The sequence below is a fragment of the Chenopodium quinoa genome, unplaced genomic scaffold (genome assembly GCF_001683475.1).
Source record: "Chenopodium quinoa cultivar QQ74 unplaced genomic scaffold, ASM168347v1, whole genome shotgun sequence".
Taxonomy (NCBI): domain Eukaryota; kingdom Viridiplantae; phylum Streptophyta; class Magnoliopsida; order Caryophyllales; family Amaranthaceae; genus Chenopodium; species Chenopodium quinoa.
This window is the reverse complement of record NW_018744304.1, coordinates 6451084-6477408: the sequence shown is the minus strand read 5'-3', so window position 1 is coordinate 6477408 and position 26325 is coordinate 6451084. Positions and strand designations below refer to the sequence as shown.

General features: G+C 33.0%; 2 protein-coding genes across 6 annotated transcripts; one reads left to right on the top strand and one right to left on the bottom strand.

The window, feature by feature from the left end:
- The first annotated feature begins 466 nt into the window (after window positions 1-466).
- LOC110695756 (probable purple acid phosphatase 20) lies at window positions 467-5620 on the top strand. Its single transcript, XM_021872987.1, is given in 5 exon segments — window positions 467-758; window positions 1348-1615; window positions 1617-1923; window positions 2545-2633; window positions 3884-5620. Coding segments are annotated over 5 exon segments (1131 nt in total). The 5' UTR covers window positions 467-478; the 3' UTR covers window positions 4071-5620.
- A 3275-nt stretch (window positions 5621-8895) lies between these two features.
- On the bottom strand, window positions 8896-15656 carry LOC110695755 (pentatricopeptide repeat-containing protein At1g77360, mitochondrial-like). Of its 5 annotated transcripts, XR_002506204.1 has the most exons (6): window positions 15071-15656; window positions 11598-13161; window positions 10558-11247; window positions 9375-9545; window positions 9131-9234; window positions 8896-9007 (listed from the first exon to the last, which is right to left on the bottom strand). XR_002506204.1 is itself a non-coding variant. In XM_021872986.1 (2 exons), the coding sequence occupies exon 2, from the start codon at window positions 13131-13133 to the stop codon at window positions 11688-11690; it is 1446 nt and encodes a 481-aa protein (XP_021728678.1). In that variant the 5' UTR covers window positions 13134-13161; window positions 15071-15656; the 3' UTR covers window positions 11376-11687. The 5 variants fall into 5 exon arrangements, 1 of the variants encoding a protein (XP_021728678.1); XR_002506202.1 differs by having other exon boundaries at window positions 8896-9234; XR_002506203.1 differs by having other exon boundaries at window positions 8896-9234; window positions 10558-10913.
- Between the last annotated feature and the right edge of the window lie 10669 nt (window positions 15657-26325).

The following is a 26325-nucleotide window of genomic DNA, read 5'->3' as shown; positions in this document are numbered from 1 at the left end:
AACAATATATTTTAAAAATAAGAAAAAACATTTATATTTAATGTTGACATAAAAATAAAAATTAATATAATGGTTCTCATTTTCAGGATGACAACCATAGAATTTTGGATTTTCATATATACTTATATTTCTTGTGGAAATGGAGAAATAATATAACAAGCAAATAAGGTTCATTCTGGCAAGGCTTGGCTAACTTGACTTCAATTCCTAAACCAATATCTTAATAAATATTGATAAATGGTGAGACGAAGACACCACGTATGAGTGGTGCCGTGATATTTTGTTGAGATAGAGTGGCGAGTGTGGTGGCGGTTAATTATCAATGGTGGTGGCGGTTAATTATCAATGGTGGTGGCAGTTAAACAACGATCATTTACCGGACATATTTTATTAGGCGAAAAGTAAATTAAAAACAAATATACGAAGTACTCCGTATAAGCTAATTGATGTAAATTTATATTTATAGGTACATGTCTCCATGGTGGGAAGAGACCATATGAGAATATCATGGATCACTAAAAAACCAGCTCCATCTAAAGTAGAGTATGGCACGTCATCTGGAGAATATGATAATTCTGCAATTGGAAGTTGTACAAGTTATACATATTTTCTCTACAAGTCGGGCCATATCCACGAGGTAGTCATTGGCCCTCTCAACCCTAATACGGTTTATTATGATCGTTGTAGTGGTCATTCATCTCGCGAGTTCAATTTTAAGACTACACCACCTCAATTGCCCCTCAAATTTGTTGTTATAGGTACATTTCTACGACTCTATATGTGTATATTTGTGTATAACCTTTAATATCAATGATGTGAGGTGTGGCCTAAAAAAGATGAGCCAAATTCGAGATTATAGTTGCTAGTCTTGGCTCGTTACATTTGCATTCTAGCTCGAGACGAGTCTTTGGGCCTCTTCTAGCTTCAAGTTAAAACTCGTTTTAATTTAAAATTCTACCGGAATTTAAAGATACTCATACAATTATATATGATCTCAAGATAAATTGAGAATTTCGAATTAAAGACTTTGCGCCATGATAATAAAATTAACTTCATTATATTTTTGAAGGAATAGTTTTTTACCCCATTGTCCCTTGACACTACCACATGTCACTTCCTCCTTCCATCTAGTTTTGGTAACCTTCTTAATGCAAAGGTTGCCTGAATTTTCTATGCAATGTTTTCCACCTTACTTTTTAGTGACTTACTCTTTATCCATCCCAATTCGTATATTTTGTAACCACGATGCTAGACTTGCCCAAAATTTTATTTTTATCATTTTTGATTTATAATTCCACTACTTATCATGGTGTTTAAATAATATATGCATCTATATAAATAACACAGGTGACTTAGGGCAAACAAAGTGGACAGAATCAACCCTCCAACACATATCACAAGTAGAGTACGACATGCTCTTACTACCGGGAGACTTATCCTATGCAGACTTTTGGCAACCTTATTGGGACTCATTTGGCCGCCTCGTGGAACCTTTGGCTAGCCAGAGGCCTTGGATGGTGACCATTGGCAACCACGAGGTTGAAAAGATACCGATAATCCATCCAACTCCCTTTACCTCCTACAATTCCCGATGGCACATGCCTTTCGAGGAGAGTGTCACCCTCAAACCTATATTATTCCTTTGATGTGGCAAGTGAGGTTCATGTCATCATGCTTGGGTCCTATACCGACTTTAACCAAGGCTCGAGCCAATATACATGGCTTGAGAGTGACTTGAACAAAATCGACAGAAAGAAGACATCATGGGTTGTTGTGGTTTTGCACGCGCCATGGTACAATTCCAACAAGGCTCACGCAGGAGAGTATGAATCAGTGGATATGAGAAAGGCCATGGAACAATTACTCTATGATGCAAGGGTTGATATTGTTTTTGCTGGGCATGTGCATGCTTATGAAAGATATGTAAGTGAAAATTTCTCTTTGTTTGCACAGTACATTTAATAGTGTTTAATATCGGGTAGTTAACATATCAAGTTTAAAACTAGTCGTCCAAATCATATATTACCTCCATTTCATATTATTTGAAATGATTTTATATAAAGTGTAGGCAGAAAATGTCTAATCGTTTCAAATAATAATATGAAACGGGTGTAGTATTAATCTATGTACATGAAAAAAAAAGGTCATAACTAAGGGTCTGTTCTCTTACGTTGAAATTCAGTTCAGTTCAGTTCAGCTCAGCTCAGTTCAGCTCAGTTCCGCTCCACTCCGCTCCTAATTTCCTTCTCTTATAAAATATTCATTTCAGTTCAGTTCAGTTCAGCTTAATTCAATTCAGTTCAGCTGAGTTCAGTCAATGAGAACAAGCCCTTAATTTGCAACATTTATGATTGTATCGAATTTGCAAGAAATGGAAGAAATTGATTCGATCCCTAAGTTATGGAGTAAATTAATATCTCATTCTAAGAGATCAATATATCATGAATATAGTTGTAAAATTAATTGGTTATGTCTATAACAAATTGACAAGACAAGTTATTTATTTCTAATGATGTTTACATCTTCACTTTGATTGTTTAACAGACTAGAGTTTTTGATGGAAAAGCTAACAAGTGTGGCCCTATGCATATCACTATAGGGGATGGAGGCAATCGAGAAGGACTTGCCAGAACGTATTTTCTCTTAACCTTTATTTCAATTTATATGAATGTTTATATATTCTCATTACCATATATGAGATATCTTACTCCCTCCTTGTTTTTTTAAGTGTTACATTTTGACCGGCATATAGTTTTAGGCTACTTAATTGACTTTAATAAAATAATAAATAAGTGGGGTAGTTGGAGTATTAAAAAATCGTAAAAGTAATATATTTGGGGTAAAAATTTATTGAAAAATAATGAATGTGAGAAGAAATATATAATTAAAAAAAAGTAGTAGTTTTTGGTGGAGATTATGAGAGGAGAGAGATAATATTTTAATGTATCTTTTTGCCAAAAAAGGAAATGTAAAACTTATTAAAATACGGCCGGATTTGGTAAGTGTAACACAACACGGAGAGAGTATTACTTTTTTAAATAGAGTTTGTTATGTCCGATTCATTTACAAAAGTTTGTGATTTTTATAATCCACTCAAGGTGAGTGAAGAACGAGGATTACTAAATCAAATGAAACATACTACATTACTACCTCCGTTTTTCTTTTATTACACCAAAAGGACTTTTACACTATTCATATAAGTTAGATTCGTACCAATTGGGTGTTGGTATAGTGGTGATTGGGACTACACTTGGTAGGGAGAACCTGTGTTCGATCCCCCTCAACAACAATTGGGAGGGGATTGGAACCTAACCACCCAGAACTGATCCTCGAATCCGGATTAGCCCAAAGGGTGAACCGGGTAGAACACCAAAAAAAAATATAAGTTAGATTCGTCAAATAGCCAAAGTTATGCATTAACAAGCGTGAAATCAATCATTGTGCAATTAAAAATAAATAAATAAATAATTTAAATGGGTGCAAAAGTATTATACACTTGGATACACTTAAAAAAAAATAAAAAAAATAAAAAAAAAAAATAAATAAAACACATTTTTCGGGCGTTAACTAATTAATACGTATATATAGCTTCCATTGGATTTTTATTTCAAAGTAGATGTACTAATAATACTAATATAAGGGGGGGACTTTTGCAAACACTCAATGTGAATAGTTTTGTGTCTTGATCTTCAATAGAATCGATACCACCCTTAAAGAGTGCATTAGAGAAAGAAAATAAAAGAGTGCATCTTATTTCAACTAGCGCAATTACAAACTTTAGATTTTTCTCTTGATTTATCGGTAAATTTGTGTAAATAGAGTTTATAAGAGTTTGCCTTGTTGAGCTTATGGTTAATTAATTCAAATTACATAATATTCACAGATTTGTGGATCCAAACCCAGAGATCTCCATTTACAGAGAAGCAAGTTTTGGGCATGGACAATTACAAGTTGTCAACTCAACCCATGCTCAGTGGTCATGGCATAGAAATGAGGATAATCAGCCTAAAGCAGATGATTCTGTTTGGTTGACCAGCCTTATTTCTGATCCAGATTGTAAACCACAGTAATTAGGTTAGTTATATATAAGATCATAGATAAATTGTTGCAGACATTAAATATGTTTCATATATGATTTAATTTGATTTGTTTGTCTATATATATGAAGTTAATTTGTTAAAAAGGTATTTGTGCTTACTTGTAATTAGAAAGAACACTGTAGATTTTTATTTTTATTTATTTATTTTTATTTTTTTTGGGTAAAATTTCAATTTTGATAGAAAGGGAATGGGAATCATTCCCTTTCAACCTGTTTGTTTGCCACTTTTTCCCTCAATCATTCCCCCATTTCATTTTTCAAAATACCCCAAAACCCCTCTTCCCCATTCCCCACCCCCCCCCCCCACTTTCCCATTCCATTCCCCACCCACCCTAACCCTAACCCTAACCCTAACACTAACACCCATATACGTCGGTGGTGGTCGGACGGCGACTGTCGGCGAGCACCGGGGAGTGGTCGGGGAGGCTCGGCGAGCACCGGGGAGTGGTCGGCGATGTGGTGCTGTGGTGGAGGAGGGAGATCGAGCGTTGGGGAGGGGGGCTGGAGCATCGGGGAGGGAGTTCGAGGTGGTGCTGTGGTCGGTGGTGGTCAGCGACCGTCGGCGAGGGGGGCTGGAGGGTCGGCGAGGGGTCAGCGACCGTCGGCGAGGGAGTTCGAGCATCGGGGAGGGGGGCTGGAGCATCGGGGAGGGAGTTCGACGGTCGGCGATGGGGGCTGGATGGTCGGCGATGCTCGGGGATGGGTCGGCGACGGTCGGCGGAGGTCTGTGAGGGTTCGGCGGCGGTCGGAGCTGCGCTGTGGTGGTGGTGCTGTGGTGGAGGGAATGATTCCCTAAACAACCTTCCAAATTTTCCACTTTGCCATTCCATTCCATTTCATTCCCTTTGTTCATTCCATTCCGATTCCCTTCTGTCAACCAAACGGCCCCTAAGTGTAATGGTAGTGACACTAATATCGGGATCACTTAAATAAAACTTTCATCACTTAAATTAGTACGAGTAAGAACGTAGTATGACTAGTACCCCCTATGTCCCTCGACGAACATTCCTTAATTTTTCTCAGACTCTAAACAAATCAACTAAAATGGTACAAAAGATATATGACTATACAAGACTACAATTATCTTTGTTTAGTAATGCTGAGTAATATACATGCTAATTTCTGGTGCAAAGGTGGTGCCAATTTCCATATAATAGTAAAGGCCTAGTTTACTACTCTTAAGGGCTGGAGATAATGCATGCGCAGCCTGTGGAGTACTACTAGTCTACTACTATTTACATTCTTACACAAACAAAGAATACCAACAAACATAGTCAGAGAACTATTGAAATTATAACTTAAATTAAATGAAATACAGATATCAATTAACTTACATGCCATGGTCCTTCCTTAAAGAGAGAGTGATGATCAACTGTAACGCATGGTAATTCCCTATCACCACTGCATCTTCTTCACGTTTATCAGCAAAGAGATGCCTAAGAGAAGTCGAACACCATCTTTATCCATTTTTGTCATCTTGGTCACCAACAATGCAACCACATAAATTGTTGTCACCTTTATAACCTGTTCCACCATCAAATTTAAATCTGTAGATGATATAATTTTGAAAAATTGAAAATTTGAGCTGAAAACATTAAAAATTGAAGAAAAAGAAACTAACCAGAAGAAAGATTCAAGAGGAGAGTGAAATAAAGAGAGACAGTTGACCCTACGTGATTGAAATTAACAGCACTTCCAAGCCTAATGACATTAGAAGCATTGTCTTTAGCCAGCAACAATCAGACATTAGAGAAGAAGGACCTTGCATTGAAAAGATGAATTAGGAACTTCATCCGATTACGCTTGATGGTAAGCTTCTGGTATATATGATGCAACTTGATACTTTTCTGTGGTTCATTATCATTGCTTTTATCCACAGAAACATCATCCATGTCAGGATCACAGATTGACATACCACGGTCCATTAGCTCCAGAAGAGGTAATTGAGCTATGGCAAATAGAATACCACCTGTTTGTTGGGCCCGGGGTCACCCACATTGTTGGGCCCCACGCACACTCCACTCCATATTGATATGATATTGCTCGCTTTGACGCACAAATTTGTTTTTGGACACCTTCCCAAAAGGCATCATACTAATGGAGTATACTTCCACTTATAAGTAAGTCATCCCTTCCTTATTTCTTCCATGTAGGACTTGAAAACCCCAACAAAATACCAAGTTGTAAAGACCGGAAGGGGGGACTATGAACCCCACAATGTCACACACAAGACAATCAACCAAGAATCCAATCTAATCACCTCATATTCTCACACAACCAAATCAGCAATTAAGCAATAGCAAAACAACAATAGCACCAACAATACTAGGAAGAAACAATATCAATCAACACGCATGAATTATACGTGAAAACCCCTTTCGGTGTGAAGAATAAAAACCACGAGACCGTTACCGTTTAAAGAGTCCTCCCTATCTTCTCTTGTTGATAAATTGAAGGATAAAGAATCCCAAGTCTGTTTACAAAGGATTCACATCCCAGCAACAATGAACAATAAGAAATTGAAATTAGAGAGTAAAAAGAATAAAATTCACCCAAAATTCAGATATGTTTTCGATAAAACCACAGCTCAAACCAACGATCCAACCGTCCATAATGAAATCTATGATGTTAGGATTAAGCTGTCCAAATTTGAGCACAATCCAACGGTGGAATTTTCGACGACAGTTTTGTAAAGGCTCCTCAGAAAAATGCGAAAATGGAAACTCTTGTAAAGAACCCTCACTCTCTTTATTTTGTGTATGAATGCTTAGCTAAACTTACTTGGTGACTTGTTTACCACAAGATATCACCTCAAAAGCATAAGCTTCAAATAGAACTTACAAAACTTCATAAAATGTCTTGAAATGGACTGAATTATTGGACCAAAGTAAAACTCATTTACGTACTACCACTTGGGTGGACCCATAACAAATCTCCCCCTCTAGCCCGACACGAGGAAGAAGACCATGCTTTAATGATAACTTAAAGCTCAATCTCGCAAGCTTACTACAAACTTCAAGCTTACTTTCGGAAATCATCTTTGTCAACGTTTCTGCACCATTCTTATCGATGTGGACTTTCTTAAGTTTCATTTTCTTCTCTTCAATCAAATTTCGCAACCAATGATATCGAACATCAATATGCTTGGTACGAGCATGACACATGGAATTTTGCACAAATCCACAGCATTTTGACTATCACAAAGTACTAAATACTCACTTTGCTTCAAACCCAACCTCTTCAACCAAAGCATCTCTTTACTTGCTTCCACAGCTACTATATACTATGCCTTAATCGACAATGCCATACACTTTTGTAACTTGGATGGCTCCCCCTGAAAATGTGAACACATAACTTATCAAGATCACCAGCCATGTTTGCATTTGTACAGCCCTCAAGAATAGGTTTGCCACCTCCATAACACAAACAAAGTTTACTGATACCACGCAAATATCTAGAGATCCACTTCACTGCATCCCAGTGAGTCTTACCCGGATTGGATAAGTATCTACTCACCAAACCAATATAATGTACAATATCTAGCCTAGTACACACCATATCATACATTAATGAACCAACAGCCGAAGAATAAGGAATAAGGAATAGAAGACATACTTGTTTTCTCCATCTGTGTAGGACAAGCTCTCTTACTTAGCTTAAAATGAGGTGCTAATGGTGCACTAACAGGCTTGGCATGCTTCATATTGAACTTGTCAAGCACCCGTTCAATATATTTTTCTTGTGATAGCCACAATTTTCCAACTTTCCTATCACGAGCAATCTCCATCTTTCATGTCAAATGACTTGGACAAGCTTGAAGTTTGTGGTAAGCTTGCAGTGAGCTTCAAGTGATCATTGAAGCATGGTCATCTTCCCCGAATTGGCTGGAGCGAGGGATTTGTTATGGGTCTAGCCCAAGTGGTAGTAAAATGAGTCTTACTTTGAGTCAAATAATTTGGTCCATTTCAAGTCATTTTACTAAGTTTTGTAAGTCTACTTTGAGGCTTATTTTTATTGCTTCTTTTGGAAGCTTTAGAGGTGATATTTTGTGGTAAACAAGTCGCCATGTAAGCAGCAAAGGGCTGATCATACACACGCACATATTGGGAGCTAAGTGAAGGTTTTCAAGAGAGCTTCCAATTTCGGATTTTTCTGGCAGCTCTTACAAATCTGGTTGTTGCCGGAAATTCCACCGTTGGATCATGCTCAAATTTAGACAGCTTATTCTTGACATTAAGAACTTTACTTTGGATAGTTGGATCTTTGGTTTGAGCTCTGGTTGGGTCAAAAACATCTCTAGACAAAACTGCTATTTTTTGGGTGAATTCTACTCTTTTCACACTCTAATTTCAATTCTTATTGTTTGTTGTTGTTAGTGGGTTGTGAATCCTTTGTAAACTGATTTGGGATTCTTTCTCCTTCAATTTATCAATTAGAAAAGCTAGGGTGGACTCCTTAAATGGTCCCGTGGTTTTTATCCTTCACATCGAAGGGGTATTCCACGTATAATCCTTGTGTGTGTTGATTGTTATCGTTTCTTTCTAGTATTGTTGGTATAATTAATGTTTTGCTATCGCTCTATTGCTGATTTGGTTGTGCTATTTTGGTTGTATGAGAATTTGGGTTGATTGGATTGAATTGTTGGTTGATTCTTGTGTGTGACATTGTGGGTGTCGAGTGACTCCCTTCCGATCCCCAACTATAGGCAAAAAGTAGAGTACTTTCAGAATCAAACAGATAATGTGGAACTGAAACCAACAATAAATACCAAGGTAGCATAATTAAGTCCAAACAAGGAATAGAAATTTACTTGAAGTGATATTAGGGCAAAGCGCTAGCAATAATATTGATTAAGTTCGGGATAACACGTTACATATCATTCTAATGCCACTATCAGTGATGCTAGACCTACATCAACAAAATAACAATCTAAGATTCCTGAGGTAAACTAAGTAAACTAGAAACAAAGCCTAATCTTGCTGATTGCTGACAAATTTGGCTAAGCAATGAAATATGAAGATGAGGCATTACCCACTCAAGTCAAGCAGCTCTAGCTTTGAAAAGCTGTAAGCAATAGCAACAACAGAAGCATCACTGATGCCAGAGCCCAACACTAATGAGAGCATTCTCAGTCCCTGAACAAAAGGGAAATGGCAACCAATAGAATTCGTCAAGCCTCGTCATTATATTCAGTTGTATGCTAGAACAAAAGGTGTACAACCCTTCCTTTTTTTTTTATAACAAGAATAAAATATATCTGTATATTTGTACCAACCTCAAACTTGCTGCTGAGAGAGCAAGAACAGTAGCATGAGATAATCTAGGCAATGTAACATGAAAGTTCTGCAACCTTGGGCAGAATTTTCCCAAGTTGTCCATCATGGTATCATTATCTTGATGAGAAAAAATTCAAAGAAATCTCCTTCAAATTAGGGCATTTGATAATCTGCAGTGATGAGACCCAAGTAAGCGCAAAAAAAAAAGGGGGTTGACAAAAAGATTTTATACTAATAGTTCAGATATTAGAGAGTTAGAATAAAAAGGAGGGAGTAATTACTGTCTTAGATAGAGAATGAAGATAAAAAAGCCAGAGTGTAGAAAGACTACTTGAAGAAATAATGACCGATCCTAGATTAGAGCATTCGTCCATTTTAAGACTAGTAACTTAGTAAGACACCGTCTATCAGCAACAAAACGACCCAGCTCACCTCCACAGTACAAAAACAGCAATGTTAATGGCTTGATTACCAAATTTACCATGGAGGGTAAAAATAGCCTAGGAAAAATGACATTCAATAATTTCAGGACATACAATAAAGTGATAACACTACAACTAATGAACCCCTATGTTAAGATATAAGCAACCTCCCTTCCTCCAAAGTTCGTCAGAAGGTTTCTCATTTGGCGATTGACATGTTGATCATCAGTTGAAACAATGAGTTAGCAGCTTTTTGTCTGTCAGAGGAAAGCTATCAACTACCAACTGGGTTGCTCAGATCATCAGCCTTGCAAAATCATTTCAAGTTGAGAGCCACTACCAGTTGTGTTCATAGCGTCACATAAATTCTGTCTACTAGAACAAGCACTAGAAGAGTTTTAACTCGTCTATCCTTAAAAACGTATAAGAAAACTTAGATATTGATGGTCAAGTACCAAAAAATACTCAGACTCGTGAATTTCTTGTTGGAAAATAACCAGAAATCTAATTAATTGAACCAAAATGAATAAATCGAACACTAGATGAATTTTCAATAAAAAAAAAAAAAAAAGAAATTGCGTAGTATAATTTAACGTAATAAGGAAATACCAAAAACAGAATACATCAAACCCTAGATGTATTTTCAATAATCAATCATTATGATAGATCCAATTGGAAACATAAACCTTAGAATCTGACTCTTGTTAATCACAATTCACAAAATAATTGACTATAGAAAGTGATGGAGAAGAGAGCATACCATAGGGAATGAGAGGAGAGCAACGAGTCATCTTCAAAGAAAGCTCAAAAGCCGCTTCAATGGAGAACCAGTATGATCTCGTCTTGGAGGAGGGTGGATGGCCACGTATTAAGAGAAAGAGGAGAGAAAAGACCCCGGATCTTCTAAAATTGGTACAGGAGGAAGAGGTTGACGGTGAGGAGGAGGTTGACAGAGAAGGTGGATGGTTGGACGCCGAAGAAAATGAAGGAGATGGTGAAGAAAATGAAGAGGTTTCTCGTTTTTATCTATCTGATGAAAAAAATGAAGTACGGAGTAGGAGAAAAATGGCTAGCTGGTTACTTGTATTTTTTTATTTCCAAAATTATTTGCAGCGCCTACAATTAAAAACGTTGCTAATAAATTTTTTTGACCCACGTTGACTTATATTATTTTGCAGCGTTCTATATAAAGATTTGCTGCTGCAAATGACATTTTTTCTACTAGTGTAGTGACCATACAAGGTATCATCGCACTGTTTACAATCTCATCAACAGCTAACCAATGATTAAAATTTTACAAACAATGAATTACCAGACTGTAAATAATCTGTAATGGTGTTACAGAGCATCAATGTCCCTGGTAAAGCACAAATGTGAAGGTAGATCTTAATGATCTCAAAGAATTTTTTTAAACTATAAAACAACCCATTCGCCAATCAACTTGACCAACCTGCAATTGTTTTTTGTAGGATTAAGAATTAGTTTATTAATTTTTAACTTAAATGGGGGATCTCTGGTAAGAAAACAATGTTTTTGTATGCAAAATTATAAATAATCAACTTAAGTAGATCGAGAGGATGGAATAGGAACATGTCAGCACTTTCGGCCCTACATTCATTTCAATGACATGTAAAGATGCCACAGCAATGTGCAATAAGATTTATATGCAATTAATTCTTAAACATCAAATTTTCAAAACTAATACTTTACCTAGTGACTTCAATATAACAAATGTTGTACTTTCTTAAATTGTTGCAATCATAGGAAAGAAAGCAATGACCGGGGCTTGTAATCCCTAACCTGAAATTCCAAAGGACAATCGAGCAAGGGTGATTCATTGCTTCTGACTCAGTCTATATATTACTTTGTAAACACGGTCTTCATAGCCTCTCAATCACACAAAGGTTCCTTGACTAAAAGATTCATCTTCTCCTGAAGAAACTTCAGGACATCTTGCCTCCGTTCTTTAATAAGCAACTGCCTCAGCTTGCGAAAGGTCAAAACTGGAGGTTGAATCCCCTTTTCAATCATCTCTTCCATATATACACATGCATCACTGACCTGGCCCTTTTCACACAACCCATTAATAAGAACTGAATAGGTATGCATGCTTGGAACAAACCTTTTTGACATCATGTACTTCCACACCTTCAGAGCCTGCTCCAACTGATCTCTCTCAAAAAACATCTTTATCATCATTGTATATGTGTCTGTATCAGGCTCACACACCTTAATCATCTTTCTAAACACCTTAAAAGCCTCATCAGTCTTCCCCTGCCCAATCAAACTGTTTAATATTATATTGCAAGTCCTAGCATTAGGTACAACCTCTTTACCATCCATCTCTTTTAAGACCCGAAATACATTATTCAATTTATCTACTTTACAAAATGCACTAATTAGGGCATTGTACACTCCCACATCAGTCTCCACACCATTTTCGGCCATATCCATAAATGTATCTATGGCGTCTTCAATTCGATTCTCTATACCATAAGTATGAATTAAAATACTGTAAAGAAAAGATGTTGGCTTACAACCATTAGCATCCATGCTCCTAAGAGTTTCTACAGCTTCATCAGTTCTCCCTGATTTACAAAGGACGTCAACCATTATACCATAAGTCACAATATCAGGATTGCAACCTACATTAATCATTTGTCTGAAAGTCTCCCTTGTCTTGGGGAGATTTGGTTCCCTTCCCCAACCAGAAAGCAGTATGCTATAAGTTTTTGAGTCAGGAACAAATTGTTCATGCATTTTATCAAAGATCTCTTGGGCCTTCCTTACATTCTTAGACTTGCATAAAGCACTTAGAAGCCCATTAAATGCAGCTAAGTTTGAGGTAATACCATATTTTTCCATAACATTGAATGTATAGAGTGCCTCATCCACCTTCTGCATCCTTGCATACTTTCTCATGATGATGCAAAACGTCTCAACGCTTAGCACCCCCTTGTTCCTCATAGTGTTCACAAGATCCCACATAATCTCAAACTGCCTTATTTTAGCCAAAGACCCAATCATAATGTGATAAGCTTCAACAGTATGTGTGTAATAATGTTGCTTTCCTGCCCATTCAAAAAAACAATATGATATCATACCTGCATTTCCAAATCTCTTCAAAACATCCTCAACCATCTCTGGTGAAGCCTCAACTCCGCTATGATCAAGCCTGACATCCAGTCCTACTTTAGGAGATGACATCATGATTCTACATATTTTTTTAAATGCGGAATCAGATAAATCTTTGACGGCTGCATCAGATGTGTACATTCTAGTAACAACACCCCAGACTGAAGAAAATTTCTTGTAATGATAGTGAGCCCTAACCATCTCCTTTTATCACTTCAAAATCGATCACCTTAAGCATTAAAAAAGTTACATAAGAACAAGCTATATATCTGATGGTAGATTCTATAAAAAAATATATATATGTATGTATGTAAAAGAAACAACATGTTGCTACTTGCCAGAATAATGCATCATTTTATCAGTAGATCAGGTGCTTACAATGATTGATTAATAGTAAGGGAAAATGGTGCTGAAAAAAAGAGAGCGCAAAATGATACTCCGTAAGAAAACACAAAGTATTGAGGAAAAAATATATCAACATTACACGATCGATTGATTCAACTGCTATCTCTTCTTTAACTAGTATAGAATTAACATCATTTAAGCTAGAACTTGCTATTTATAAACCATATACCTGTCACAATGTATTTGAGTTCCTTGTATGGAAAGTGATAAAATGCAAAATTAGAGGGAAAGATTGAATCTTTAGTCAATGGAAATACAAAAAGGGTTTGAAACATGACTTTAGGCCACCACTCTCCAACTGCGCCCAAGCTTACAATTTTCTGGATACCCCCTCTCTAGTCTCTAGACTCTCTCCTCTTTTTTCCTCAATTGATCAAGCTCACCAACCCCTAAAATGCTACCTAGTAAAAAGTATTAATTACTATTACTTGTCTTCTTCCTAATATGACAAAAGAGCTGCTCAAGCTCAACCCACTACCAAGTGCTTGCTTAGCCTCCCATGCCCTGGTTTGTCTGGTACCCTGGTTGCTGCTAATGCTAGCATCACAACCTCGTGTAAGGGAGGGTCACAAATGGTCTGTTGTAGTTCATCATATTCCCTTCACTAAATTTCCTCCAAATATATGAGAAAATCATGTTTTCTCTTAATTGGTTTCAAACCTTTACTACTTTGGATTTATCATGCTGTCATCCTTGATACTCCATATTAATTCGTTCAAAATCATCTAATTGACTTTTTAATTGACACTAACACACTATAATAACACGCTACTGAATAACCCACTTTATAATACATAACTAAATAACAGTTAAGAAGAGTAAATAACAAGCTAAACTTCAAAAATATTATAAGGAAAATTTTTAAATTACCACCCTAAAATGTATCCATTTTCTAAATAACCACCCGTTTAATTTTTTATTTTATTTTACCACCCCTTAAATTAAAAAACTACTCACATTACCACCCATTTTAAAATTCAAGTGGATTTTTCTTATGTGGGCCCCACCCAACGACTCTTAGTGATGAAAGGAAGAAGATGATCAGTAGTAGTGCAATTCAGACATCATGCTCTTGGTTTTTTTAGTTGTTTTCTTTTGGTTTTAGATTGTCTTGTACTCAATAAATTGGTTTAAGGGGGAGGTTGAGTGAAGACATGGCTGATTGTAATCTTAGACATAGCCGTTACCAGTCATTGGATGAGTCCTCACAACAAAATTCCGTCGGAATTTTAAAATGGGTGGTAATCTAAGTAGTTTTTTAAAATAGAATAAAAAATTAAACGGGTGGTTATTTTGAAAATAAATACATCTCTGGGTGGTAATTTAAAAATTTTCCATATTATAAACAAGTTCAACCATGAAACCTAGAAATCAAATTTATCATCTCGGCAAACCCAAAAGGAGTTCACCCAAAATCAGATTACAAAAATAATTATTAAGATTGAATTTGCCAAATTTAAATTTCGAAAATTAAACAGTGGAACGATATATAAAAGCAGTGAGGTCTAATTGACTAATTTCATAGTTCAATTCAGGGTTATGCAATACTTTAGCACCCAAATTTGATTCAATTATCAATTAGGCTCGTAATTTTTATTATAGTAATTAGAACCAATACTTCAGATTTTCGAACACTAAACTTACTCAATTGACAATTAAATTAAATTAGATGAAAGATAAACCCTAGATTGTAAAATTGATATGAAAATTTACAAAAAGAAACAACAACTAACCTCAGAAGCTGCTTCAATGGGGAATACAGGTATTTCAATGGAGAACGTCAAGTGCGCTTCAATGGAGAACGAACTGAGAGAGAGAGTGAGGAGTATTTTTTTTTTTTTTAATTATATGTTATTAACAATGAGAACATTTCAATGGGTTGAAGGCCTTAAAGCCCAATTAAAAGCCCTAACCCAACCTAGTTAAAAATGGGTCAAATCCGTCCAATTAATAAAATGGGTGGGTCTTGATAGAGTCGTCCCAACTCCCAAACTATTAAACTAATGAATTGTACAACAAATCAACAATATTAAAGACAATAATTAAAAAACAAAAAAAAAAAACGAAACAAAATAATAAAAGTTCTTTTTTTTTGAAACAAATCAATTCATTAATAAAAAGTCATCTGGCATCTATAAATGAAATCTACATTAACAAATACATAAAATTGAATCAAATTAGGGTTCCCTTCATCAATGCTACGATCGTTGAAAAAATCTTGCACTGTGGTCTGTGGTACATCTCTCGCACACATCGCTGGAACATACAACCTTTTCGGAGAGACGGTCTAACGATTTGTTGTAGCCGTAAGCATAGTTATCAAAATCGCGATCCGGATCATAGAATTGTGCGATTCTACGATCCTAATACACCCAGTCGATCTGGATCTTCCATAGAATCGGTCTGTGGTAGGATCGGCCATAGGATCGGTAGAATCGTATAGGATCGGTAGGATCGACAACGATTCTACGATCCTATGGCCGATTCTACTGATTCTACAAACAAAAACTTTTGTATACACCCGGTTTACACTAATTATTTTACTGTACATCGAGCAGCATAAGGGTAACTTTTACCTAATTTTAGGGTAACTTTTTGTCTTTTTTTGGGTAACTTTTAACATAATACAATTTTTATATAAATAGACAATAAGAAAAGTTTTATAATGGTAATTTAATTACATTTAATCACTAATAATTGATTTTTAGTTATTTAAAATGTGATTCTTTACTAATAATTTTTATTTGTATTGGATTACTTTTATGCATATTAGGGTAACTTTTACTTATTTTATGGGTAACTTTTAATCAATCTAGTCTATCTTTATAGTGGATGTACAATAATTATTGTACATCCGATTTTTTTTAAAGTTTGTGTTCTACAAAATAAGCTTAAAAGGAACATTTTTATCTTAGTGGACTTAAGTATGGGCTTGCTCATCTACTCCCTCCATCCCCTTTCGATAGTCCCTTATGGACAAATTTTAGTCCCAAAATGTTCACCCCATTTGCTTTTTCCAACAACCATTAATATTAAGGGTAATTTGTAAATTACCACCCAAAAAGGGATCCTATTTTGAAATTACCACCCATTAAAACTTTTATTTTAAATTACCACCCCTGAAATTAAAAAAGTTTTCAGATTACCACCTTTTTTGGATTTCCGGTGGAATTTCCGTTTGAGGGCTCCACATTATTAACTTCCCTCCTTTTTATCTTCCTTTCCCTCGACCTAACCTTCTGATTGTTACATTACACTCAAAAAAAACAACTTCTCTCATCAATTCCTTCAATTAATTCATCCAAAAGCATCAATCTTTTCCCTGTTCCATCCTTTAATTCTCTGTCGAATTCGCAACTACCCCTAAAGGGTTGAATCAACAATACTTGTGCAAATTTATATTTCCCATGTAAATTTGGTTTTCTCATGTACTTTTATTACTTTCTTTCTCTACTTTTTTGCATATCCAATGTCAATTTACTTTTTCAATGTATTTTTACTATTCTCATTTGTGTTTATTAATTCCCGTGAAAAATGCCCATAAGGGAATATCAAAAAGGGACGGAAGGAGTAGTTTCTTTTCAATTTATTTATTTTTCTTTATTTTTTCCCTTTAATTTTTATTTATTTAATTATTTTTGTTTAAAATAAGTTAAATTTGCGGGCCTACTATTGTTCTTGGTTTGGTAGATATTGTGGTACCAACCCTGCTTGATTTCACTCGAATTTCACTTGATCGATGTAGCTGATTATGTTACAATGAATTTAATTATCTAATTTCAGAGCAAGCATGTAAATTGTATATAAAACTATTAATATTTAGTGAGTGGAAGCTAATTTATTTGGACTTTTAAAAAGAGGTTAACTTTTTTTATTAGAATTAGAATATAAAAGTAACAAGTAGTATTAGAAATTTAGATTGCGTATGTATACACTATCGTCATGTAATGTATTTAAGAAAACAACTTTTTTAAAAATTTGATATATTTTTATTATATACTAAATTTAGTTTAAATATGAATAAATAATTGATAAAGTTTGGTAAAATTTTTAGTTTTTTGCAATTTTTGTAGGATCGATCGATCCTACTATCTGATTTTACGACTCGATCCTACTCCTATCTTTCGATCCAAAGTAGAATCTCGATCCTGATAACATTGTTCGTAAGGATGATTTTCATCTGATTCGCTTGAACGCATTTGAAAACTTGACAACCGTTGCAATCCCGAACAAATCTTTACCAAAGAACTGACAATAGGGCAAAAGATGATTACCTTGTTGATAAACCCTAACACACAAGCAAACCCTAAACATAAAAAAACAACTAAACTAACAAAAACTAACGACTCTACCATAGGGAGACGGACGTATCTACACTTAGTCGTGTAGATTTATTGAAATTTAAATTGCAAAACTAAAGAAAATTTAGGGAAAAGGGTCGAAAATAATCTAATTTCTAAATAAATTAGACTATTTTCGACCTAAACGCCAAGATTTTGGAGAAACCCTAGAGAAGAGGAGGAGAGAAGAGGGAAGGCGAGAGATTTTGATAATTGTAATTTTAAATAATAAAAGGTTAAAAGCTACTTACTTAGCCACTTTTTAATATACAGTAGTAGTTTTTTCACTTTCATCATTTTTCTCTCACAAAAGATTACAAATGTAAAGATTATAAACCAATGAGAGGAGTAACTATTTACAAAGACGCCCATCATTAATTCTATTTCATTGGAATAAATTTTATTAAAATTCTGTATTCATCCAATATTTTTTTTTGTTGCATATCCTAATTAAGGCTTCTTTTTAATTAAAGTTTCTAGGTCAGTTCATGTGCCATGCACAATAATTTTTATAACCACTTTTTCAAATATCATTATACTCCTTAGTTAGTTTTGTATAAACAAAAAAATATATCTAAAAATATTGTTGACAAATTTTGATCAAAATAAAATATTACGAAAGACTTGTTAAAAATTCACTGGTTTAAATCTTATCCACACCTTATTTCAAATGAAATTTATTTTGCGCCGGGTATATATAGTGGCCAAAGCTCCATCCAACCATCCATATTTGAAGTCCAACGGGCTCTCATGTGAAGATGCGTGAGCCACGTGAATGCATGATAGAGTATATAAGTTATACGATTTTGGGTTTCAACCATCAACTTAAACTCTTATTTCAAGTGGTCCTCTAACAAAAGTAATTGTAAAAATACTCATATTTATGATTAAATAAGAATTAAAAAGAGAACGTTTTGTCTTTTATTATTCCTTTGATGAGGATGTTAATGGGATATAACTTTTAATCACAGTTGATAGGCTTAGAATCTTGAGTCTCAGTCAAGAAACATTAGGAAACACGAGTTTAAACCTTAACACGACTAAGGGCCTGTTTTGATTTACTGAACTGAGTTGGACTGAACTGAAATACTGAATTGTTTATATTATGAGAGAAGGAAATTAGGAACTGAAGATTGAACTGTTTATGAGAGAAGAAAATTAGGAACTGAACTGAACTGAAATGAGCTGAACTAAATCATTTATGAGAAAAGGAAATTAAATTGGGAACTGAACTGAACTAAACTGAATTGAACTGAAATTAAGCTGGAGAGAACAACTCCTAAGAATGCATACACACAAGCTTATTTAAAACTTTATAAATTTCAAATCAATTAATTTCCAAATTTTACTAATGAAAATAAACATACTTATGAGGCATACATCACATGCCAATTGCCAACTATGAATCCTCTAACTATGATTCTAAAACAAAATAATAATAATAATAATAATAATAATTAATTATTATAATTATAATTATAATAAAGTGAAATCTTAGGGTTTATTTGGTATCACTGTGGTTTTGTTATTTAGTTTTTTTTTTAAAAAAAATATTTCATAATGAATTAAAAATTGGTCAAACTTAATAAAATCATAAAAATTTGAAAAACTGACAAAAAAAAGTGGAAACACCTTTTTCTTCAAAACTGTTTTTGGCTTTTGGTTTTAAATTAAAAAAATGCCAAAAAAGGATTTAATTATATATTTTTAAAAGATAAAAATGCATATTTTCGTTTACTAATTTAATTACATAAAGGACTAATTAATTACAAAAATAAACAATCTTTTAACCATGCATAACTTTTGGATTGACACCACTCAATCTCATAGTTAATAGATGACTCGAGCAAAATTAAAGAAAGTAATTAAAATTTCAATAACTATGATGCCTTAATGCCTTTGATCTGCATCATCCTTAATCAGAGTGCATAATACCAAATGTGGCATATAAAAAGGAACGAATGGAAAATTACTCATTTTTAAATGCAAGTAATATTTTGTAATCCATATCATAATTCATTCAATACTTCAAATTCTCAATAGATTCAATGTAAGCGAGTTAATAATTAATTCGAAAGTACTTTTCTTAAAATCTGGAAAATAAGAGAAAAAAAAACACCCAAATGCTACTTAATAATTCATGCTTTCAAAAAATAAAAAAAATAAAAGAATAAATAAAACACCTTAATAATTCAACATCATCGCACATCATATCATATAACTAATATATATAGCTAAACTTTTAGCCAGGTCACGAGGCATTGACACTTGGCGTTTCACTTTTCGCCAAGTGTCGCGCAACGTTGGATGGATTTAAATAGATGATTAAAAAGTTAATTTAAAATTCTATTTGGATATAATTTTAGGATAAAATTGTTAGTTTAGAGTTTTATTTTCAATAAAATACCAATATTTCAGAGGTACAAATTGAATTATAATTTTGTTAAATTTTTTTTTCTAAAATATAGCAAATTGTCATAAAAGCACATCAATTCCTAACTAATTTTGTATCAATGATATGTTTAAAAATTTGACACATAGATTAAAATTTTACCTTCAATAAACAACCCGGGCATCGCACGGGGCACAAAACTAGTTGTAATAAATTCACACTTAAATTTTTTGCATCCAATTGCTCTATCCATTCCCAAAAGAAGATTATGTTTGATGCCTTGGTGGTTTTACAAAGTTAAAAAGAAAAATAAGATAATGAAAAACAATGATTATATTTTATATGGAAAATAATAAACAGATAGCCCTTAGCCCCTTAGAAGCTTAAAAATAAAATATTGAGGATAAATTAACATTAATTACACCGATTTGCGTGTGATTTTGTCATAAATTCTCAACTTAATTCCATTTTAGAAATTATATTTAATACTTATATATAACTCTAAAGGCTAGATGTATAATTACCCTATTTTACATATATCAAGTATTAAGGCATTAAATTAACTTTGAAAATAAGAATATTTGCATTGGGAGGTAAATGCTTTTGTAAATTTAAATAGTCGCATTGAAAGTATGCAATTATTTTGATAATAGGGATATTTTATGAAAAATATATATGTATGAGGGAAATGTGTTAAAAAAATTGATATACATAGTCCTAAGGGTTACATATAAGCATTAAATACACACTAGAAAATCATACTCACTCCGTCCCTGAAAGAACGACCCATTAAGGTTGATTTCCCTGAAAAACATAAGTCGGTAATAATTTGCAATTAATATCTAGAGAGAGAAAGTCCTAGATGTAAGTTTTAATCTTTATTATATGCCTAATAAACATGATGTAATAATGCACTAATCCATATGATGCTTTATTAACCAATAAAATTAAAGTATTGTTTTACAACAACCAATATAATTAAAATACAAAAGATTGTCATGCTGGCACTTTTAAAAGGAAGGAAAATGAATAGATGTTGGGAAAAACAAATGGATCATTATTTTTGGGACTGAAATTAGGCCAAATGGGTCATTCTTTCAGGGACGGAGGGAGTATGAAATTAGAAAATCATAAAAATATAAACATTAATTAACTTATCTAAGCGTGTTTTTGTCATAAATTCCTAATTTTATATAATTTTCAAGAATGTATGTAATGCTTATATATATCCCTTAGGACTACATATTACCCAAAAAAAAAATCTAATCTAATATATATTTATATAAATAAAGTAGGCATTTTTCGGGAGCATTTGACGCGCCACATAAGAAAAGGTATTATTTTGTCCAATGAAAAATTAGATTAATAATTTATTTTAGAATTAAAAAAATTTACTCGCCACCTAAGCAAAAGTGACGAATAAAATTTAAGAATTTTGACACATAGGTAAAAACAACGAATAGTGAATAATTAAAATTTAAATTACTTTTAAAAACCAATAGTTATCTTCTCTAAAAAAAACAATAAAAAAAAAACTAAGTAATAATTATCTATTTTACATATATGAATGCAAATTTTTAATCTCAAATATCTTTAATCTCTCCCTAGAAAATGTTGTAAAAGTCTTATTTTAATAATGTACTCATCGAGACGAATAAAACTAAATCTCATATGACTAATTTCCCATAATATTTTATACTTAAACAATTATAAATGAGACTAACATTTTAAACAGAACGAGTATATTAAATAAACGCATAGGCAAAAGACTTATTTTGATCAATTAAAAAACGAGATTTGTCATTTCAGTTTTGAATTAAAAATTTAAATTGTCACATAAGCAAAATTAGTGAATAAGGTTTGGGATTTTAAATTCAAGCGTTAGTGCGTCACATAAAATAAATAAAACAACAAAAGGTAACTTTAGTGTTAAAATTAAAAAAATATCTTATGATATTAGGAATTTTATCCATATAACTAATGAATGATCTTCATAAATATACACAATTTTAAATTAAATAAAATAATTACTAGAATCGTGCATCGCACGGGCTTACATCTAGTATATATATATATAAAGGGGAGTTTTTCCACGAGTTTAAGAGAGCCACGTAGGATTTAATTTTTTTCAGCGCGCCCATACGATAATAAATTTTAGTGGTAACCAATTAAATACGAGATTATTAATTTCTTTTAGAATTAAATAATTTAACTGACACGTAAGCAAAATTAGCGAATGAGATTATCCAGTTTAAATTAATTAAATATAAAATATTATCTTTTAATATCAAGAATTTTATCTAAATATTTAATAATTTTTAGCACATAAATATATATGTAAAAATATTATTTTAAAAAATTCAAACAAACCGTGCATCGCACGGACTTCATCTAGTATATTTTAATATATAGTAAAAAATACTAATTAAACATACAATAACAGTTAACAACTTTGTTTCAAAAAAAAAAAAAAACAATAACAATTAACAACTAAAGGAAAACGCCTCTTTCAAGAATAAATAAATTAATGGTACTCCGTTTTTACGAAGGGGGTTGTATGATTTTTTTACAAAATCAAATTTCAATTGGGAACAAGAAGGTCATAAAATGGGGCACTTGTAGTTAAGTGCGTATGGCAAATAGAAATGTAAACTCGGTGCTCCGTAAAGTTAAATTAAACTTCCAAAAAAATATGTACTCAATTGGAAGCCTAAATTCACGTGTATGTGTATTATAGGCTATCAATTGCACTACTACTACTATGGATCTCTCATCATTAGCCATGCAGACATTGGGAATTATGTGATACGGAGTATCATTAATATGACCTCATCAAATTTAATTTACTCCAATAAAAAAGAATTTTTAATTTGTCATTATATATACTACGAGCCTGTTCTCATTGGCTGAACTGAACTGAACTTATTAGAGCTGTACTAAACTAAACTAAACTGAACTTATTAGAGTAGAACTGAACTAAACTGAACTGAACTTATTAGAGGTGAACTCAACTGAATTGAACTGAATGAATATTTTATAAGAGAAGGAAATTAGGAGCTGAACTAAACTGTACTGAACTGAACTTATTAGAGCTGAATTGAATTGAACTGAACTTAAAATAATCCTATGAGAACAGACCCTGCGTATAATTAATTTCATTACGGAGCTTTTTACTCCACAAAATTTGAGTACATTCATCGTATGAATGGTTACAAGAACACAAGATGCTCCATATAATCAAGGCTAAGGGCCTATTCTCATACATTTATTTTCAGTTCAGTTCAGTTCAGTTCAGCTCAGTTCAGTTCAATTCAGTACAGTTGAGTTCAGTTCAGCTCCTAATTTCCTACTCTTATAAAATATTCAGTTCAGTTCAGCTGATTTCAGTTTATTAAAACAGGCCCTAAATAACTAATTATAAGATACAAAGTATAATTAAGACGTTGTAAAAAAAGGAACATGTTGTACCATCCACGAGATACATACTCCGTAATAGTTATTCAATGTGGCTTTTAAAACATTCAAATTAAAAGTGATAATTTTTTAGTCAACAACTTAATAAAAGGTAAGTCAACCGTCCCTTGGCAAATCGAACATGTTATCAAGACATTCGTTCTCTTCTTTCTTAGGGCCTGTTCTCATACGTTTATTTTCAATTTAACTCAGTTCAATTCAGCTCCTAATTTCCTTCTCTTATAAAATATTCAGTTCAGTTCAGCTGATTTCAGTCTATTAGAACATACCCTTAGTTTTGTAAGCCAAATTGCACAACGGTTTGGATAGCTAATGTGGATCTTTTAGTATCCAGTAGTATGGAAATTAATGTTTGTAATAACTCTAATTTTTTACCATCCTTTCTTCTGATTGATACATTAGGAATTTGTCTTGTGAGAAGGGCTTTTTAATATTTATTTTTCTTACCTATTTAAAATAAATAAATAAAAATCTAGATACGTGCATGCGGTACAACTAATTGCACCTATATAATTGGTGTGTACGTACTTGAAGAGCTAAAGGTAATTAGTGGAGTAATATAGATTTCCAACCCATACTCATGTTTTTTTTTTTTTTTTTTTTTTTTTTTTTTTTTTTTTTTTTTTTTTTTTTTTTTTTGGCTGTGTGTGTGAAATAATAAGAGTAACAGATAGGGATTATTGCATAGTATTTTTTTTTGTTATTATTGCATAGTATTTGGTATGTGGTATTCTAGACTTAATCATAATTAACAAACATGTCATTTCATATGTCTCGTAAAGGTAAGGCCATATTTGAAAAACAAAGGTAAAATTAGCCGTCAATATTATTGTAGTTTTAATGATGTGACACACACATATAGACAATTAGACATTAGATCCATAAATTATTCTGATGATTATAATTAACTCCCTTACAATTTGTCACTAAGCTAATTATGATAATTATGAAACTTACTACTATACATTATTCCGCCCTTTACTTCAATGAGTTCTATCGGGAGCAATTTAAGGTACACTTAGTATACAAAAGGAATCTTGTACACAAGTTTCCTATTGGTTGATTGGGAATACTCCTTTTTTTGTGGGCCACCTTCATTTTCATTTGAATTTCAAACTTGTTTTTTAAATTTCAACTTTTGAATTTCAAATTTAACTATCCTTTCACCTACCCAAATTAATGTAGTATATAATCCCAAAAAAAATTCAGATATTTTGACCTCATTTTTTTTCTCTCTCCTAATTTTTTTTTCTCTCTCCTAATGTTTCCCCTCTAATGTTGAAAAAAAAGACATAATATAATACTAATTTGAGTAATTTAATTATAATTTAAGCATAATTAGCCACATGCATGCATAACTGGATTCACCACTATATCTAATATCTTCTACGCAGATGGTGTTGCAATGGAATGGAGAAAGCCTATATCAGCAGGCTCCTTATGCAGCTCAGCAAACATCCGTGTCCATGATGTCTTGGCCTCATAAAATGCATACAGCAGAACAATATACAAATCTGATTTTCTGAAATTCAACGTGAATCAGATTGATGGCGGTGCGATAAGGTGTTGGTTAAAATGCGAACGCCGTGGGTGAATGTGTTGCTGGTGAACAACCTATCGGCGTCGGTGAATTTTTTGTAATGTTCATGTAGATTCCGGCCCGTCGCGGTGTGGCTTACAATTATTAAAATGAATTGTAGTGATTATATATTTGAAGAATAAAGTAATTTGAATGAAAGTTTGGTGAAGGTGTGAAAAACAAAAACAGATTTAGGGCTGCAAAATTGGTTAAAGATTATGTTTTACAATTTACCCAAAACAAACGATCCAGAATTTTAATCGACCCCAAGAAAACGATTTGTTGGGACGCTCATACAAACATTGTAATATATAGTTTTTTTCCCACATAATGAACGTGCTTATACCCCTTAGTCCAATGGTTAACTTTGAAAGCTACATGTGCATACATCAAACCACTGTTCGAACACTATGACGGCATAAATTGTATTTTTTTTCCTGGTTTTAATTATTTTTAACTTTACAAAATCATATCTAATTTTAAAAGATCATAATAACATAAAAGTTAGTGAATGAAACAATGTTATACGTATATCTTTTATTTAGTTTTTAATTATTTTATGTTAGTGAAGGAAACAAGGTTATACGTTTAGATATAAATTATTTATATTTAATAACTATTCTATTAGTATTTAAAAAAAACAATTTTATTTAAAACAAAAAGTATGTTAATAAGTTAAAATTTTCACTACTTTGATAAACATAAAAAGAGAACCTATTCAACTAATAATACATATTAATATGTAATCCAATGAATGTGCTGATACCCCCCTAGTCCTATGGTGTTGATATTATAAAAATGTTGTATTATTCAAATGCATTCAGTGTTCGAACCTTGCGACCATGATAAAATCATCTTCTTTTTTTTTTGTCCCCTAAAAACATTTTTTATTTTAATGAATCATTCTTATTTTAATAAAATCTTTTTTGATAAACGTGTCACTATTAGATCTCCGTACAACATGTTTAAAATGCTTTTACACACTATAGTACATGCATACCATTAGTTTTATTAATTGACAAGTGTTGTATGACCTTAAGTAGTTAAATTTGTTGTTTCTATTATGAATATGTTCTGGATATTACAAACAAGAAATTGATCCTGCAATAAATTTTCCGATACTATAAATAGGTATATGGTATTATAAGTAATTTATACTTCACTAACGGTAACTGTTTTGAAATACGCACTCAACGCTTACTA

What these genes read in the sequence shown, in the direction of transcription:
- LOC110695755 (XM_021872986.1), bottom strand. Translation starts at nt 13,133, where the DNA reads ATGGTTAGGGCTCACTATCATTACAAGAAATTTTCTTCAGTCTGGGGT.